This window comes from Amblyomma americanum, chromosome 6, assembly GCF_052857255.1.
Source record: "Amblyomma americanum isolate KBUSLIRL-KWMA chromosome 6, ASM5285725v1, whole genome shotgun sequence".
NCBI classification, from domain to species: Eukaryota; Metazoa; Arthropoda; class Arachnida; order Ixodida; family Ixodidae; genus Amblyomma; species Amblyomma americanum.
In genome coordinates, this window is record NC_135502.1 from 869,402 (window position 1) to 884,125 (window position 14,724).

General features: G+C 45.3%; 1 protein-coding gene across 7 annotated transcripts in view; it reads right to left on the minus strand.

The window, feature by feature from the left end:
- Window positions 1-14,724, minus strand: part of Sbp2 (SECIS-binding protein 2) — a 169,031-nt gene that overhangs the window by 148,177 nt on the left and 6,130 nt on the right. For 4 of the 7 annotated variants that reach the window (XM_077668244.1, XM_077668241.1, XM_077668239.1 and 1 more), the window contains 2 exons: window positions 6,828-7,014; window positions 474-570 (listed from right to left, as the gene is read on the minus strand). In XM_077668244.1, coding sequence (XP_077524370.1) covers window positions 474-570; window positions 6,828-7,014 — 284 coding nt within the window. Of the gene's footprint in view, window positions 1-464; window positions 571-6,827; window positions 7,015-14,724 lie in introns of all 7 variants that reach the window. The other 3 variants (XM_077668240.1, XM_077668238.1, XM_077668242.1) reach the window with 1 other exon arrangement.

The window sequence follows — 14,724 nt, forward strand, 5'->3', positions numbered from 1 at the left end:
TGCACGAGTGTAGAAATGAGGTTCCGTGCAGCGAAATTTTCAGTTTAAGCACGTATGCACTAGTGGAAAAAAATTTTGCCACAAAAGCTGGTCAGCAGCAGAACTTTTCTATTGCACGGAGCTGTCTTCTGCAGTTTGCCATGTGCTGCAGTATAAGAGGGGCACTCGGTTCATTCTCATGGGGAGTGTCAGTGCTGCCCCCTCTCGGCTTCCATCGAAGTAGTGCTGCAGCACTGGTAGCAGCTTTAATCATAAAGCTGGATAGAGCTGCCATGTGACTCATAATAAGGCCTCACCTTTTGCAGCACAAATTGTGCAATCACCGCCTGCTTTTCAGCAGCTGTCCCAAAGTTTTATTTATTTTCTTTTGTTTTTTTTTAAGGTGGTGGGGAGGGAGGGGAACCTGACTTGCACTGATACTTCTGAAATGAATGTGCACTAACTGAACCAAGATTTGATCTTACTGAACTCACAGGAGTCCCTGTGTGATGAGGCAGTGTCTCTCCTGCGTCCATTTCTATTTTTCTTCTTCTTTCCTCGGGCATTTTGTACCACCACTGGCTGCTGCTGCTGCATGTGCAGGGGAGAAAAGCAGAAAGACAATGAGTGCAGACAACAGAATCCCCCCACAAAATATACAAACGGCCTCACTACAGTGCTCCGCCAATAGTGCTGCACACCTGGCTGCAGATAGGGAGCTGAGCATGGTACTGCAAAAATTACCCGCACTGTTTACCCTACCCGGAAAGAGCCAAAGAATGCTCTCACCAAATTCCTACATAGCTAGCAAACACAGTAGCCAGCTCGGTTTATGGCTGGGCACCTGCAAGAGGAAAGCAAGAGCAGCAATGGCAGCCACCAAATCTGCAATCATGTCGATGTAGGCGAGAGTGCTTGGTTTTGACCACCAGTCGGCTCGCCCCAAGGAGGGCGCAGGTGTATTTGCTTTGACGTCATATGCATGGATTGACAAAAACGCCTTTAAATGTTTGCACTTTCTTGAGGTAATGAAACATTTTGCACTCCTACCAAGCATGTCAGCTGTGTGCAAGGTTGCAAGCTGCTAAGCAAAATGTTCCTCTCATTGCCTGTCTCCAGAACATCTTTTAGCTACCCACTAATATCGCTAAGCCATTACATGACCGCTAGTAGGGGTGTCTACCAAGTTGACGTTTCCAAATTCCTTGTGTTTTCCAAGTTTTTCCTGAGTACATTTGTAAAATTTTCCGAGTGACACAGTACTTTGTTTTATGCAAAAACAAGCCGACACAAAGCCACCTGATGGTATCACTCTCCAGTAAGCATGTTAAAAAATAAAAACAGCGATTGAATCCTATTTGAATAGTAAGGAGTAGTGTTTATTTCATTTAAAAAAGGGGGGAGAGATTAGCAAAATGCATAAAAAATCGAATATCTTCGAAAAAATGCTAAAACGAACTGCGAATCGAATTGAACATTTTCAAATACAAACTAAAAGGAAGATGCATGCGGAAACAAATATTTTCAAATGTGAGATATTTCTATCTACTAATAGTAACCGCAATGGTGTAGGACCTGAACTTTAGCGTCACAAGTACGATTCTCTCTCAGCAAGTCTATTCAGACGAACTGCAGATTGTAGAAACCTTAGTTTGTAGAAGTGAAAGAGCGACAAACCTCAAAGTAACGCTGGAAAGTCAACCTCAAGTTCGTGCACAACGCTTCAGTGTTCTTTCACTGATTTAGAGAGTTTATTTTCGTTTGAGTGAGGGACACTTGCATCTCGTCATCAGCCGACACTGTTTTTTCAGATCAAGCTCTTTCACAGAAGCGGCGGCACGCTTCCTTTCCCATTCCTTCCTTGGTGCATCGGCCCTTTCTGCTCTCGTCCTCTCCAGCTCCTCTTTCCACCGTGCTTTCGCCCCACGGACCATTTGGAGCATCCTCTTGGTCAGCTGAACGTTGGCAACTCCTCTTGCCGACATTACGGCCTCATACACGATTCAGTGGTCTAATTTTCAACAAGGCATTCCTTGTTAACAGAAAATCCCTGCTCGACAGACGCATCTCTGTGCAAAAGAGACAGAATCAGCTTCACAAATGTGAACAGTTCTTTGTTCGAACCATAGATGCCTGCCCAAAGGGCATTCAGCCGATGCGTGCTCCTATTGAAATTTTTCAATGCTGCTTGCGTCGAGGCTAGGGAGCATACATGCTTGTAGGACCGCATCGCCCAGTCAGCTTCTGTTCCTGTCATCCATTGGTGCTCCATTAGAACTTCAAGTGCATCATTTAGACGCCGAGATCGGGAATCAGCGCGCACGCGGGATCCAGAGATGACAATCCCCTCGCCAGCTTGAACCTCAACGGCGACCTCTCCGCGATCTTTTTGGCGCAGTTCTTCACAAAAGTGCCGCAGTCCCTTCTGAACCCTAGGATAGCCGAATCTGAAAGTTTCGGGGCCTTTCAGAGTGCATTCTTCATAGCAAACCTAAGGTCAACCTTTGGCGTCGCAACTCTGATCGCAGTAAGGTCCATGTCCACCTGGATCAACTTCAACGAACTGTCCGCCACCATTATTACTTCTTTCTTTACTATTCTACTCTTTAGTGATCGTAGAAGCTTCTTCAATGCTGCGCCAAGAAATGGAAGCATAGGCGGATCGGTCTGGAAGTGGGCCAGGAACGGCTGCGGTTCCTCCGCAATGCCAAGCATAAAGGTTAGCTTTGCAGACAGTAGAGGATCGCGACTGGCTGTTTCGACCACGTAGTAACTGGAACTGGTCAGTTGGTTCTCGTTTCGACGCGACTTGATGTACACTTTAGGTACAGAAGAATCTCAATAGCTCTTAAAATTATACAAACATTTTCAAACCGCGCAGCGCAAAACTTCATAGGGTAAATGTTGCTCCCGGTTATGCGTGCGTATTCAGCGCGTCGGGCAGGTACGCATTTGAATAAGTTGTACAAAGCACGAAGAAATTCCACGAGTTGCCAACCTGTTGCTGCGTATCCGGTTTTGAAAGCATTGTTCACAACATGAAGGCCACAGCTACCAACTTCGAGAATACGGCAGCCATCGCTGGATTCACAAATTTCTTGTTTGATCTCATGAAGAAATTTTATATTTACATTTGGCCTATCCATTGGGATCTGAAGAATTTTTGATCGAGACAGTCCATCTATGAAAGTTTTAAAAGCGGACACCAGTTCTTCCGACTGCGTGCGCCCCAGAAAGCACGACATCAAGTAACACGTCTTCACGCTCTGCTCTGCATCCGACCAAAAGCGAACCAACAAGTCCACCATTTGCTCTTCTTGTGCAACTTTGTTTAACAATTTGTTAAACGCCACGACAAGGTGGGAGGCTTGGCTTACTTCCAACATGAGGTTCCCCTTGAAGAAAGGCGCGAGGCCATAGACAACACTATATCCTACCTTGTCTTTGCCAAGCTGCATTTTCTTGGCTGCAGCTGAAGATGGGAACATCAAGGGGAACAGAGAAGCCGATGCCGCCGCAGCACGGAGTGATGTGTACGTCATAACAGCGTTGAAGCACCACATCACTTCAGCATTTATGACCTCCAATTCACGCTGAAAGATATCCTTTACTGTACGATCGGGTTGGACGTCCGTCGCAGTAGTTGAACCACTTGAAGGATGCGCAGAAACTGACAGCACTGGCCCGGCATTGGTCACAACGGTGGTCGGCGGTGTCAAATGTGAGACAACAGAGGGTGTCCCGGCAATGGTCATAACGGTGGCCGGCAGTATCAAAAATGAGGCTATGGAGGGTGTCCCAGCATTGGTCACAACGGTGGCCGGTGGTGTCAAAAAATGAGGCTATAGAGGGTGTCCCAGCTCCGGCAATGGCCAGTCGGTGCTTCTTACTTTCAGCGTGACTTGTCACCGCTCTTCTTCCCATGTTGCTGAGCGAAAACTGCTTTCTGCATAGCGCACAGTACGCTGCGTTCGGGTTACTTTCGACGGGCCTAGTCTAGGCTGCAAACTCGCAATGTTTAGCATTCGTCCAGTCCTGGACGAAAGTGTACTTGAAGGCCGTCATGCTTGACATGTCGCACAAAGCTTGCCTACGACACCACAGCAGTCATTAAAACTAAGTCGGTTCAAAACGGCGCAGCTAAGTACGGACGGAATTCGTTGCTTTGCTAGTGTTGGCAGATCACAAAAAGGCACGAAACTATTTCCCTTTCTCCCAGAGCTGCGCCGCCTGCGTCGCATGCGTGCACCCCCTGCAGCAGAAATGGACACTTCCATCAAGGAGATGCGCAGGGAGGAAGAGTTCATTTGGGACCATCGTAAGGTCGCACAACGTTTACTGCCGCCTTGTTGGAGCTGTCCAGGAAAACAAGGAGAGGCCGCTGGCCGTCGAACAGCGCACGTGCGAACCGTAGGAAGCGCGCGCTCTGCTGTTGGCCACAGCGCCGGGGAGGCACGAGAAAGTGTCCGCTTTCGAAGTAGTACGCTTCAAGATTCAGCAAAAAGCTTTGCAGCGCCAGTGGTGCTGCAAAGCTTTTTGTCACCTTGCTGCGATGCTCCAATTGACAGCACAATGTTGGAGACCAGCGGCCTCTGAGGAGAAGACGCATAAAGCCGCACTGGACAATCCGTGCAATGCCAGTCCACACTGTTTACGCGAGGCAGCATTATCGCGGCTTAAGTTCCTTTTATGTAGAACTGCAGCTATTTTCCCTGATATAAACATCCCCCGAGTTTTCCCCGAGTTTTTCCAGATTATCCAAAATCCTTGAGAATTCACGGTTTTTCCGGTTGGTAGGCATCCTGACTATTACAGTCGCTGACCAATTTTTTGTACTTGGCGGGACCCAGTCCACAAAATCAGTGAACTTCTTTCTGTGAAAAATCTGCTTTAAAAATCACTATCTTCATCCCTTCGATCATGCTCTGTTTGCTGACGTGACCTTCGGGATCCTGGCCAACAGATAGACATGCCGCGGAGGAAGATTTCTGCAGTGCGGTCTTGACTGGTGGCAATAAACGTTACTTCTCTCTCTATGCTGCTCCCCATGTTTCACTTGCAAGCAATAATATCGATCATATCCGAGCCACAGTCATCCTTCCGTCAGTCTGCACCACCTCACGTCACGATACGAGACAGTGCGATGCAGCTGCAAGTCATGCTGCTATAGGAGCGAGCAAATATTAGGAAATTTCGAACACCAAATCGAATATTCTAGTATTTGATTATCCAAACGAATCGAATATGCCCTCAGGCTTTTGAATACTTTTCGAATAATTTATCGCAAGGTTCAAATAATGCCTGCCATATTTTTTTTGCACGACTATTCCAAAAACAGGGATCATGCGCGGCGTGTTGCCAGGCTGCCATGGTCGGTATGTGCGGGAAGGAGAGTTCAGAGCCACATCCATTAGCATGACGATGTTCAGAATCATCGTACGTGTCCTCAGAGATTGCACGAATCAGCAGGGCCGAGACAGGCCCAGGTGAACCCAGCATTTATGCCTGACCTCGGAGACCATGCCCAATACGTTTAAGCACTCGCCCATCTCATGCACTGAGATGTGGCGCTAGTTTATTATCTTGCACTATCAACACCAAAAGGTATTTTTCCTATAAGCATGACATGACAGTGATGATTTTATTATACTGCCTTGATGTTGCGACCCCCCCAAACGGAGATCAGTGTTACATTTTTTAACCGATACAGCCATAACTGCGAAAGTAGTGCTTCGCTGCTCCTCACGATTGCTCATTGAATATCTGCACAAGAACAAAATATTCTTCAAAATATTCAACTCGCATTCGACTCGAGTTTCAGCTAAACTATTCGCATTTTATTCGGTAGCAATGCTGCACTATCGTGTTAGCATCTGCTGAAGTAGGCCTGCATAGCAGCGTATTAGCACAATTGTAAGTCGACTTATTTTTTAAATTTGAAAATCCGAAGCGCGGGGATTGGCTTATAATCGATACCAAAGCATAGCACCATAAACAAAGGTGAGACGAACGAGAATCTCGTGGATGCTACAGGGTGGTTGCAATTTTGTTTGCTCTGCAGCTCTATTCAAAAGCATTCGGCTATTCTGCGTGCTTTTTTGCAAGAATTTTTCTTTTTTACTTTGAACTGCGCACTTGGCGTTCAAGGGAGTGTCAATAGTTGATGGAACAGATTCCTCTTTAGTGCACCTTTATTTATTTATTTATTTATTTATTTATTTATTTATTTATTTATTTATTTATTTATTTATTTATTTATTTATTACTGATTTAGGAGATACTGCAATCTCGGAAGACCAAGCAGGTGGGAGCATACAGATACAATTTTTAAGATAGCAGTGCTTACAGAAGCATACCTGTAACGTGAACTTGGTTTAAGAGAAGCAAGCACTAAAAATGGTATGCACAACGGCTTAATGAGAGCATAAAAAACACATCAACAGAACAAAGATAAGATTATACATTCGTAACAAAGGTTTACGAACAAAACAATAAACAGTAAAAAGTCGAATACGGAACAACTGCGCCTGCACAAAATAATCACAGTTACCTACATCACAAAGAAAACTCAAGCGTACATCAGGATTGAAACATTTCACTTATTTGAAATCATGCCGAACTGAAAACCTCCCACTGACATTACATACATGCAGCATGGGCTGTGGTCAAAATGCAGTGGCATACCGTATTGCCATGCTGCTGACTTCACTACAGCAACAGCCCATGGGTGGTAAAAAAAATGCTGAAATCATGCCTCTGCCCTTCCCATGATGTTGTGCTCAGTCTGGCAGAGCTAGCAATCGCACATCAAATGCGCTGTCTGCGCAACACAAAGAGGCACCACCCACCATAGAAGCCGCAGTGGGAGAGGCCGTCAGGGTGGGGGGTGGCTCATCAGCTACTGCCGGCATGCCTTCCTCCATGGGGCAGCAGACGCCCATGGGTGGCGTTGGCTGGTACAGACACTGGTACTGCATTGTGTAGAAGGGCACCGCCGGCGTCGGCACATAGGGAGCGTAGTAGCCTGGCAAGCCCCTGCACACACACACACACACATCAGCTTGAGCCTCAGAAGCCATGTGGCATGCAGAAGTGCACTGCCTCATCATCATCAGCCTGTTTATGCCCACAGCAGGGCCTCTCCAACGTCTCTCATGTTAACTCTGTCCTCTGCAGCTGCGGCTATCGTATCCCTGCAAACTTCTTAACGGACTATAGACACCAAATTTTAGCTTGTTGATACGTCGTTTGTTGCAACTGTAGCTTTTGAAACAGGGTGGTTTAAGTGCTGCGAATTAAAACTATGTATCAGCACGTATATTGCCATTTTTTTCATGCATCACATGGCCTGAACATCAATTGCACGTCACAGCCATCGTTCGGTTGATGAAACCAAAACTGAACAGCATGAAAGAAGAAATTCAATTATATATTATTTAGCAGCCTCAGGTGAAAACCACACTGTGATCCTCGTATTCCAGTGTCTAATGCATCATTTGAAAGAAGAAAACACCCATATGAATTAGGTGTCTATGGTCCTTTAATTTCATACGCCCACCGAACTTTCTGCTGCCCCCGGCTACACTTGCCTTCACTTGGAATCCAGTCTGTTGCCCAGAAATTCAATTATATAATATTTAGCGGTCGCAGGCGAAAACCACACTGTGATCCAAGTATTCAAGTGTCTAATGCATCATTTGAAAAAAGGAAACACCCAATAGAATTAGGTGTCTATGGTCCTTTAATTTCATACACCCACCGAACTTTCTGCTGCCCCCGGCTACACTTGCCTTCACTTGGAATCGAGTCTGTTGCCCTTAACGACGGCCAGTTATCTTGTCTTCACATCACATGGCCTGCCCAAGCCCATTTCTTCTTCCTGATTTCAACTATGATGTCATTTGCCTGTGTTTGCTCCCTAACCCACTTTGCTCTCTTCCCGCCTCTTAGCGTTCACACCTATCATTTTCCTCTCCACAGCCGACTGCGTTGTCATCAAGTTAACCCTTTATAAGGCACACGTTCTGTACAGGTCTCAAATGAGTACAAATGGTAGAATGGCACTCAGGATGTCTCTAGGAACTGAATGACATCACTGTCAAGCCGTTTTGACCACTAGTTTTGTGGAAAAGAGGTTGCACAGTTGCACCAATGAGTTTGGAAATATCCCTCAAATTTGGTACCTCAGTCTTTTGGACATTTAAGACAACTTATATTAGAACTAAAAATTGCTTCAAGAAGTATTAAGAAGCAGTTGACTGGTGGCGTACCTGCCATACCTGAAAACGTTCGCGACTGGGGGGGGGGGGGGGGGGGGGTGTAGCCAGCACAGAATGGCACGATAGCGCTGGAGCTTCTTCTTCACACATGGTGTCGCACATAAAAAAAAATGCACAAATATCAAACAGTATGTGACTAGCGTGGAATTTAGTGTGCTGGAAGAACAGAAGTATCATACGGGTGGAATCAAGGGAAGCGCTCACTGATTTCAGAGCCTTGCTGGAGCGGCAAATAAGACTCCTTCAAAACAAAAAAAAATGTCCGTGACAATGTCATCGGCGCACTAAACAACGCGTAGTTCGGCTAGCTAACTGATAAGCGCAGCCAATAGCCACCACTGCTACGGGCTGGTGGCGAAGCTATGAAAACAAAACTACACGGCCAGACTCTGCATCGGCCTATCGCCGAGAGCCTGCAGAATGTCAAAGCTCCTGCAGCTATGCCCATGTCAGAGGGGCGTCGGAAGCAATGTGACATGAAGTTCAGGCCTGGGGATGAATATCAGGGCGATCGGTTTGTTGAGGAGGTCATACCGTGACATGGCACTACCTCGGAAGCCCATCCCAATTGACCGATGCCGGCTCCTAGACCTTCATATAACACGCTCCCGAGGTCATAGTCTTACATGGGCGTTTGGCAGGACTCTAACGGCAGTCCAGATTATCCGAATTAAAGGAAATTGAGGAGTAGGAATAAAGTTAATTTACTTGGTCCAATTAATGGCGTTTCACTGTACAATGTTCTTCTAGCTGCTGCTGCTAATTACACAGATGGTACATATTCCTTTCTCGGGACATTCCATAGTGCTGCCGCTGTCAATGCATGATACGGTGGTATTTGGTAGCACATTCCATTGCTACCATTGCCTCCAGTGCTAGTGCGTCTGGGCAAAATGAATTTAGTGCTAAGGTGCAACAGTTTGTGTGTGCAATGCTATGGTCATGGCTTAGGTGGCTACACGTCCTGTGCGGGGGCTGTTGCTCTGAGCCTCTCGTGCATGGGTGATAATACAAATGACGAAGAAGACAGAGGCAAGGTATGATGCAGCGTGACATGAGCAACGGAATGGCAAGCGCCTGTTTCAGAGCGGTGATACTGGTCTTTCTTGAACAGCAAGATGTTATATATCGGATGGCGCGATTCTGAACAGTTTCAAGGTCAGCAGCGAGACACGCCTGTAATGGGTTGCCAAATGGATGACACATATTCTAGTTTTGGGCAAATGAATGTTACATATGGCAGTTTTTTTGTCACGGGATGTGGCCTTCTAGTTGAGTCAAAGGTATCAGAGTGTGCGTGAGGTTTCAGCAAGATGTTTTGAATCGAAGTTACCTGTGATAGCCATATCTGTAGGATAATGCGTTGTGAATGGAAAGTGAGCCAATACTATGTTGATGCTGACTCACAGTGTGTTTCCTTGTGAACAATATGGATTTGCATTTGTTAATGTTCAAGGAGAGGAGAGGTTTATTACACCAAGAGGCGAGTGTCTTAAGATCGGATTGAATCAAAGGTAAATCGTTGCTCGACCTGATCACTCAGTATATGACGCAATGATCCGCAAAAAGCCGCAATTCCAATTTTATGTTACAAGGGAGGTCATTAATGTAAATTATGAATATTAGTAGTGTCAGTGCGGTGCCCTGAGGGACTCCCGAAGTTACACTAAAAAGTGGTGAGCGGCTATCGTTCGTGGAAGTGAACTGCTCGCATCCTGAAAAAAAATTTTTGATCCAACAGAATACTATTGGTTGATGGAAACTCCTAGTAATGAAAACTTTTGAAGTAAATGATTGTGGGAGATGTGATCACATGCTTTGGTGTAATCGAGGAATATAGAATCTGTTTGGAGGTTATTATCCATGGATCCCAGCGTCATTTATGACATCAGCAAGCTGTGTTTCACATAAAAGGTGTTTCCTAAAACCATGCTGGTGAGGAGTGAAGAAGTCAGATTCAAGATGTGTCATTAGGTTTGTTGCCATAGTGTGTTCGAGCAGTTTGACGGGACACTAGAAATAGGATGGCAGTTAGAGGCAGATTTGCGGTCACCCACTTCAAAGACTGGAATGACTGGAAAGACCGGCAGTGCATGGTACCAGCGGCAACGATATGGTTTTGTAGTGACAGCCACATTACGCTAGCATTTATTTATTTATCTCGTTTACCCTCAGGGCCAGAGGCATTATAGAGGGGAGTGGTTACATAAAAAATAAAAAGGAAACATACAAAGCAGAAAAGAAATTAGTAATACAGAAATGATGGCTCCTAGTCATACAATATTATCTAATGAGTTCTTAATGTGCTGATTAATAGAATATAATACAGTGCAGTAATACAGTGAGAAAAACAAAAAAAAGTGGTAGTACAACAAACAGAATCAGATGGCCAACTTATACAATGTTCTGTAATGTGGTCTTGAAGCATTGGTTGTCAGCAATGGTAGCGGTTGATGCGGGAAGGTGACTTCACTCAACAGCTGTGCGCGGGAGGAAGGACTGAAACATGGCTTTGGCTTTGCATAGTGGAACTCCGACTTTGTTACTGTGAGCGAAATTGGACGGTAGTTATAAGGACAATGCTTGCCACCTGATTTATGGAGTGGGATCACCTTAACGACCTTCCATTCAGCAGGCAAGGAACCTTTTTTGAGCGACTGCTGGAAAGTCATTGTTAGAAAAATGAAAGAATAACTGCTGCTCATGTTTTTCAAAAATTTTGCACTGATTAAATCGTGCCCAGGAGCTGAACATGGTTTTAGAGATGAAATTATTGATTTGACGCCTGCTGCTTCAATTTCGAGCCTTCAGCGTGGTGGCACCATGGCGACACTGCCACGTGGTCATGTGGTTGGTCACGTGGTGCGGAGCAGCTGCCGGCAGCGCAGGGCCACAAAACCAAGTGGGGTAGGGTGCCCCGATGCCCACTCGCCTCCGCTTTCAGGGTGAGGACACTGCCCGCGACGGCAACATGTTGGGTCACACTCTCCCATTCGGCTGCATAGAGCGCAATGCGGCAGCGGGTCGTTCGGAAGACAAAACTGCCACTACCGCGTGAAAATCCACACACCTGGTGTTTTAACAAGAAAGGGTGGTACCAGAGATGTTTCAAACAGTGAATCGGAGTTAGTTAAGCTAAAATATGTCATGTTTCGCAGCTCATCTGCAGAGAAATTCGGCGCCTTGCGAACATTCGTTACATTCTCACAGCAGTTGTAACATTTCTAGCGTTATCTGTACACCCGAATACTCTACATCTCGATTGCTTTTTCCAACAGTCAGAGTTGCTTATTTACAGCTGGAGTTTCATAATCGCCAAACACTGCAACACGGGCAGTTCTAATGAGAATATCAAGCTTTCCTGTCAACGAGTTTCGAGGATGTTTGGGCATTAACTTGCTCCTCTGTTGCTACTGCGACAAAGCAGTGGCAGTATATAAGAGATAAATATATGAAACCATAACTGTCAGATTTTGACATACACTGCTCACCTTGTGTTTGGGGTGTTGTTGAAACAGACCAGTGAACTGTGTAGGAGTCTCACTGTTTAATAGTAGCACAAAATTGACTCACATTATTTTATAATTTGTCTTGCTTTCAAGAAATGTGTGAAACGGTCACCTTTGTTGAATCTGTTACTGCGCGGTTTTCTTTCGTAGTCTACAATTAACTTGTGCGTGTGTATGATTCACTTTGCACAAGAGTGTGATAGCCACAACCACTGCTTATTCGTCGCGAAATTTTGACTTCAGTTTTCGGAAGGTTCAAGGCAATGCCAGCTCATAATGACCAGCCTGTCCACTTCAACAAAACCAAATAAAGATATATTTTGCGTGTCGCTACTCCAAGCCTTCGCACTTTTCGCCATCGGAATACGGCAGACATCAAATGCACTGACCATAGAAGTCGGTGTTGCTGAGTGAAACACAGCACATAAATATCAGAACCACAAAGAATAATCCATTTATTTACAATATACGTGATATTGAATGCACACATTCCGCTCTGCGTTCTAAAACAAAAGGCAACTTGTATTCACTGAAGGTCTGCGCCTGCTACTGTTTTGCTTCCATCCTTTATTTCCGCTGCCCCAGCTCAGGTGCTTCCGTATGTATTGATGGCAGATGCCGGGGCTAGCAGAAATCTGTTCCTTCCTTTTTATTATTTTAATAAAACCACTTACGACAACTAGCCCGGACCAGTACCTAATGAGAGGTCTACTGCCTTGGCCAGCGACTATGGAGTAAGGTGGCAAGCCAGCGTCTTTTGGCAACTGGAGCAGACAATTCCGCTGAAGCGAGAAAGGCGACCTGTGTTGCTCCGACTCCCCTTAGCTGAGTTTGGCGTGAATAGTGGCATTGAAATGAAGCCGTAATCTAGAGTTGAATTTTTCGGGTTTCTTCGTGAATCGGTCGCTTTTATTGTTTTTCCCTCATGCTTTCAACAGAAGGAAAAACTAACGTTTTTGTATCGTTAGCAACTGAAATTTGTTGTTGCTATGTTGCATTATTCAATTACAAATTTCACTGAACCATTTATTTTTAATTATTTCCAAGAAAAATCAATAAAAACAACAGATGCCTTGCTGAATAATCAGCAAGGTGTCGCATCGTACTATCAATCAACGTCTATTCAACACTATTCAGAGGGAAACTCTGACCATGTGCATAATTTTTTTTGCAGAACAAGCCTTTAGCAAACGAGAAAATATGAACGTATTGTTTCAGACATGTCCTCAGTTGTCCGCCCCAGAAGAGTGTGGCAACGGATCGTTTGGAAAAGAAATTTCCTATTACTGCTTGGAATCCTTTACATATGGTGGAGTAATAAGACAGTCATCCCAGTTAATGTTGGACAAGCGGGTGTTAACCACGCAAAAAATAATTATGTTCGGCAGATCATCCTCCTAGCTGCTGGCATACCTGAGAAACTTGAGATCTAGTAAACAGTTCTTATGTTAGAACAGCAAATGTAGCATAATCCAACAGCATTCGGCGACCCTGATACTGTAAATTATGACTACGAAGGAGGCACCAATAACCGCAGGCTCTTTTTCAGTGTAGCCAGTGAGTGGGGAACACAGCGGCCAGTCATAACTTTTCGATCGGCATGCATTCGCAGCGACTGCATCATGTAAAAAACATTCAAAACTGGCAGAACATTGCTGCCACGAGCGAAACAACCATGTAGCGTCAATTTCCAGTTTATTCGCACCATTGCAGTCGCCACGCAACCACACAAAAACGACGCCACATGCATAGCGCGCAGTATATGCGACCGGGGCGTGTGACCCAACATGCCGCTGCAAGGGGGAAATGGCGGCGCAGGGTGCTACAAAGGGTGTCCTCACCTTGAAGGCAGAGGCGACGTGAGCGGGCATCGAGGCACCCTAGATTGTGGGGGGGGGGGGGGTGAATCACTTCCAGGGACGAAGATGAAGAAGGAACGCTCAGCAAAATGAGCAAAATGGAGCGGCGAAAGACTGGCTTCCACTCGGCCAGCTGTAGCTATCGCGTCACTCCAGGTTTAACCAGAGCTAAACCACAGGCAATTTTTATAGAATTTCAAATGTTTTGTAAATAAATTATTTTCCATAAAATTTGAGGCAAGATTCATAAAATAAATATATGCCCAAATTCGTACATTTTACGGAAAATTCAAAACAGTTGTCAGGTATGTGTTGGGAAAAACTCAAAAGCTCGAAAATATTTCAAAAACATTTTTCAAACATTCCCCCCCCCCCCCCCCCCCCCCCCCCCCCAAGATGGGTCTCATCGAAGTGTAAAAACATACAGAAGACCAAAGGGGCCTATTAGTGAAAGTTATAAATACACTGAATTGTTTGTTTGATAGTTCGATAAAATTCAGCATGTAAAAATGTTGTATGAAGGTGCATCGATTTCAGTTTGCCGGCACCTGAAGTGAGCGGGATACGTGTCCCGCTGTTGTATAAAGTGATAAGTTGAACCCTTAACGTTGGCCTCCACACTTCTGCCCCATAGGTGAATGCTGGTAGGATACAGGATATTGGTTACCTGCAAAATGCGCTCCACCCTATTCGTATTCTAGTTATTTCACTCTCATGGACCGGATTAGCAGTCAATACCTGCCCTGAGTAAACGTATTCCCTTATTACTTCTAGCGCCTCACTATTCTTCGTAGACTGCTGTTCCCTTCCGAGACTGCTGAACGCAAGTTTCAGCACGTTAGTTTTTAGACCCACCATTCTGCACTGCGTGCCTAAGTCATTGATCATGCTTTGCAATTCTTCCCCCGAGTTACTTAGCAAGGCAATGTCATCAGAATATCGTAGACAACTAAACTATTCTCCATTAACTATTATCTACACTTGTTCCCAACCCAGGTCTCTAAATACTTCCTGTAAACAGGCGGTCAATTGCACTGGAGATATCGTGTCTCCCTTGTCGACACCTTTCTGCATTGAAATTTTATAGCTGTCTTTATA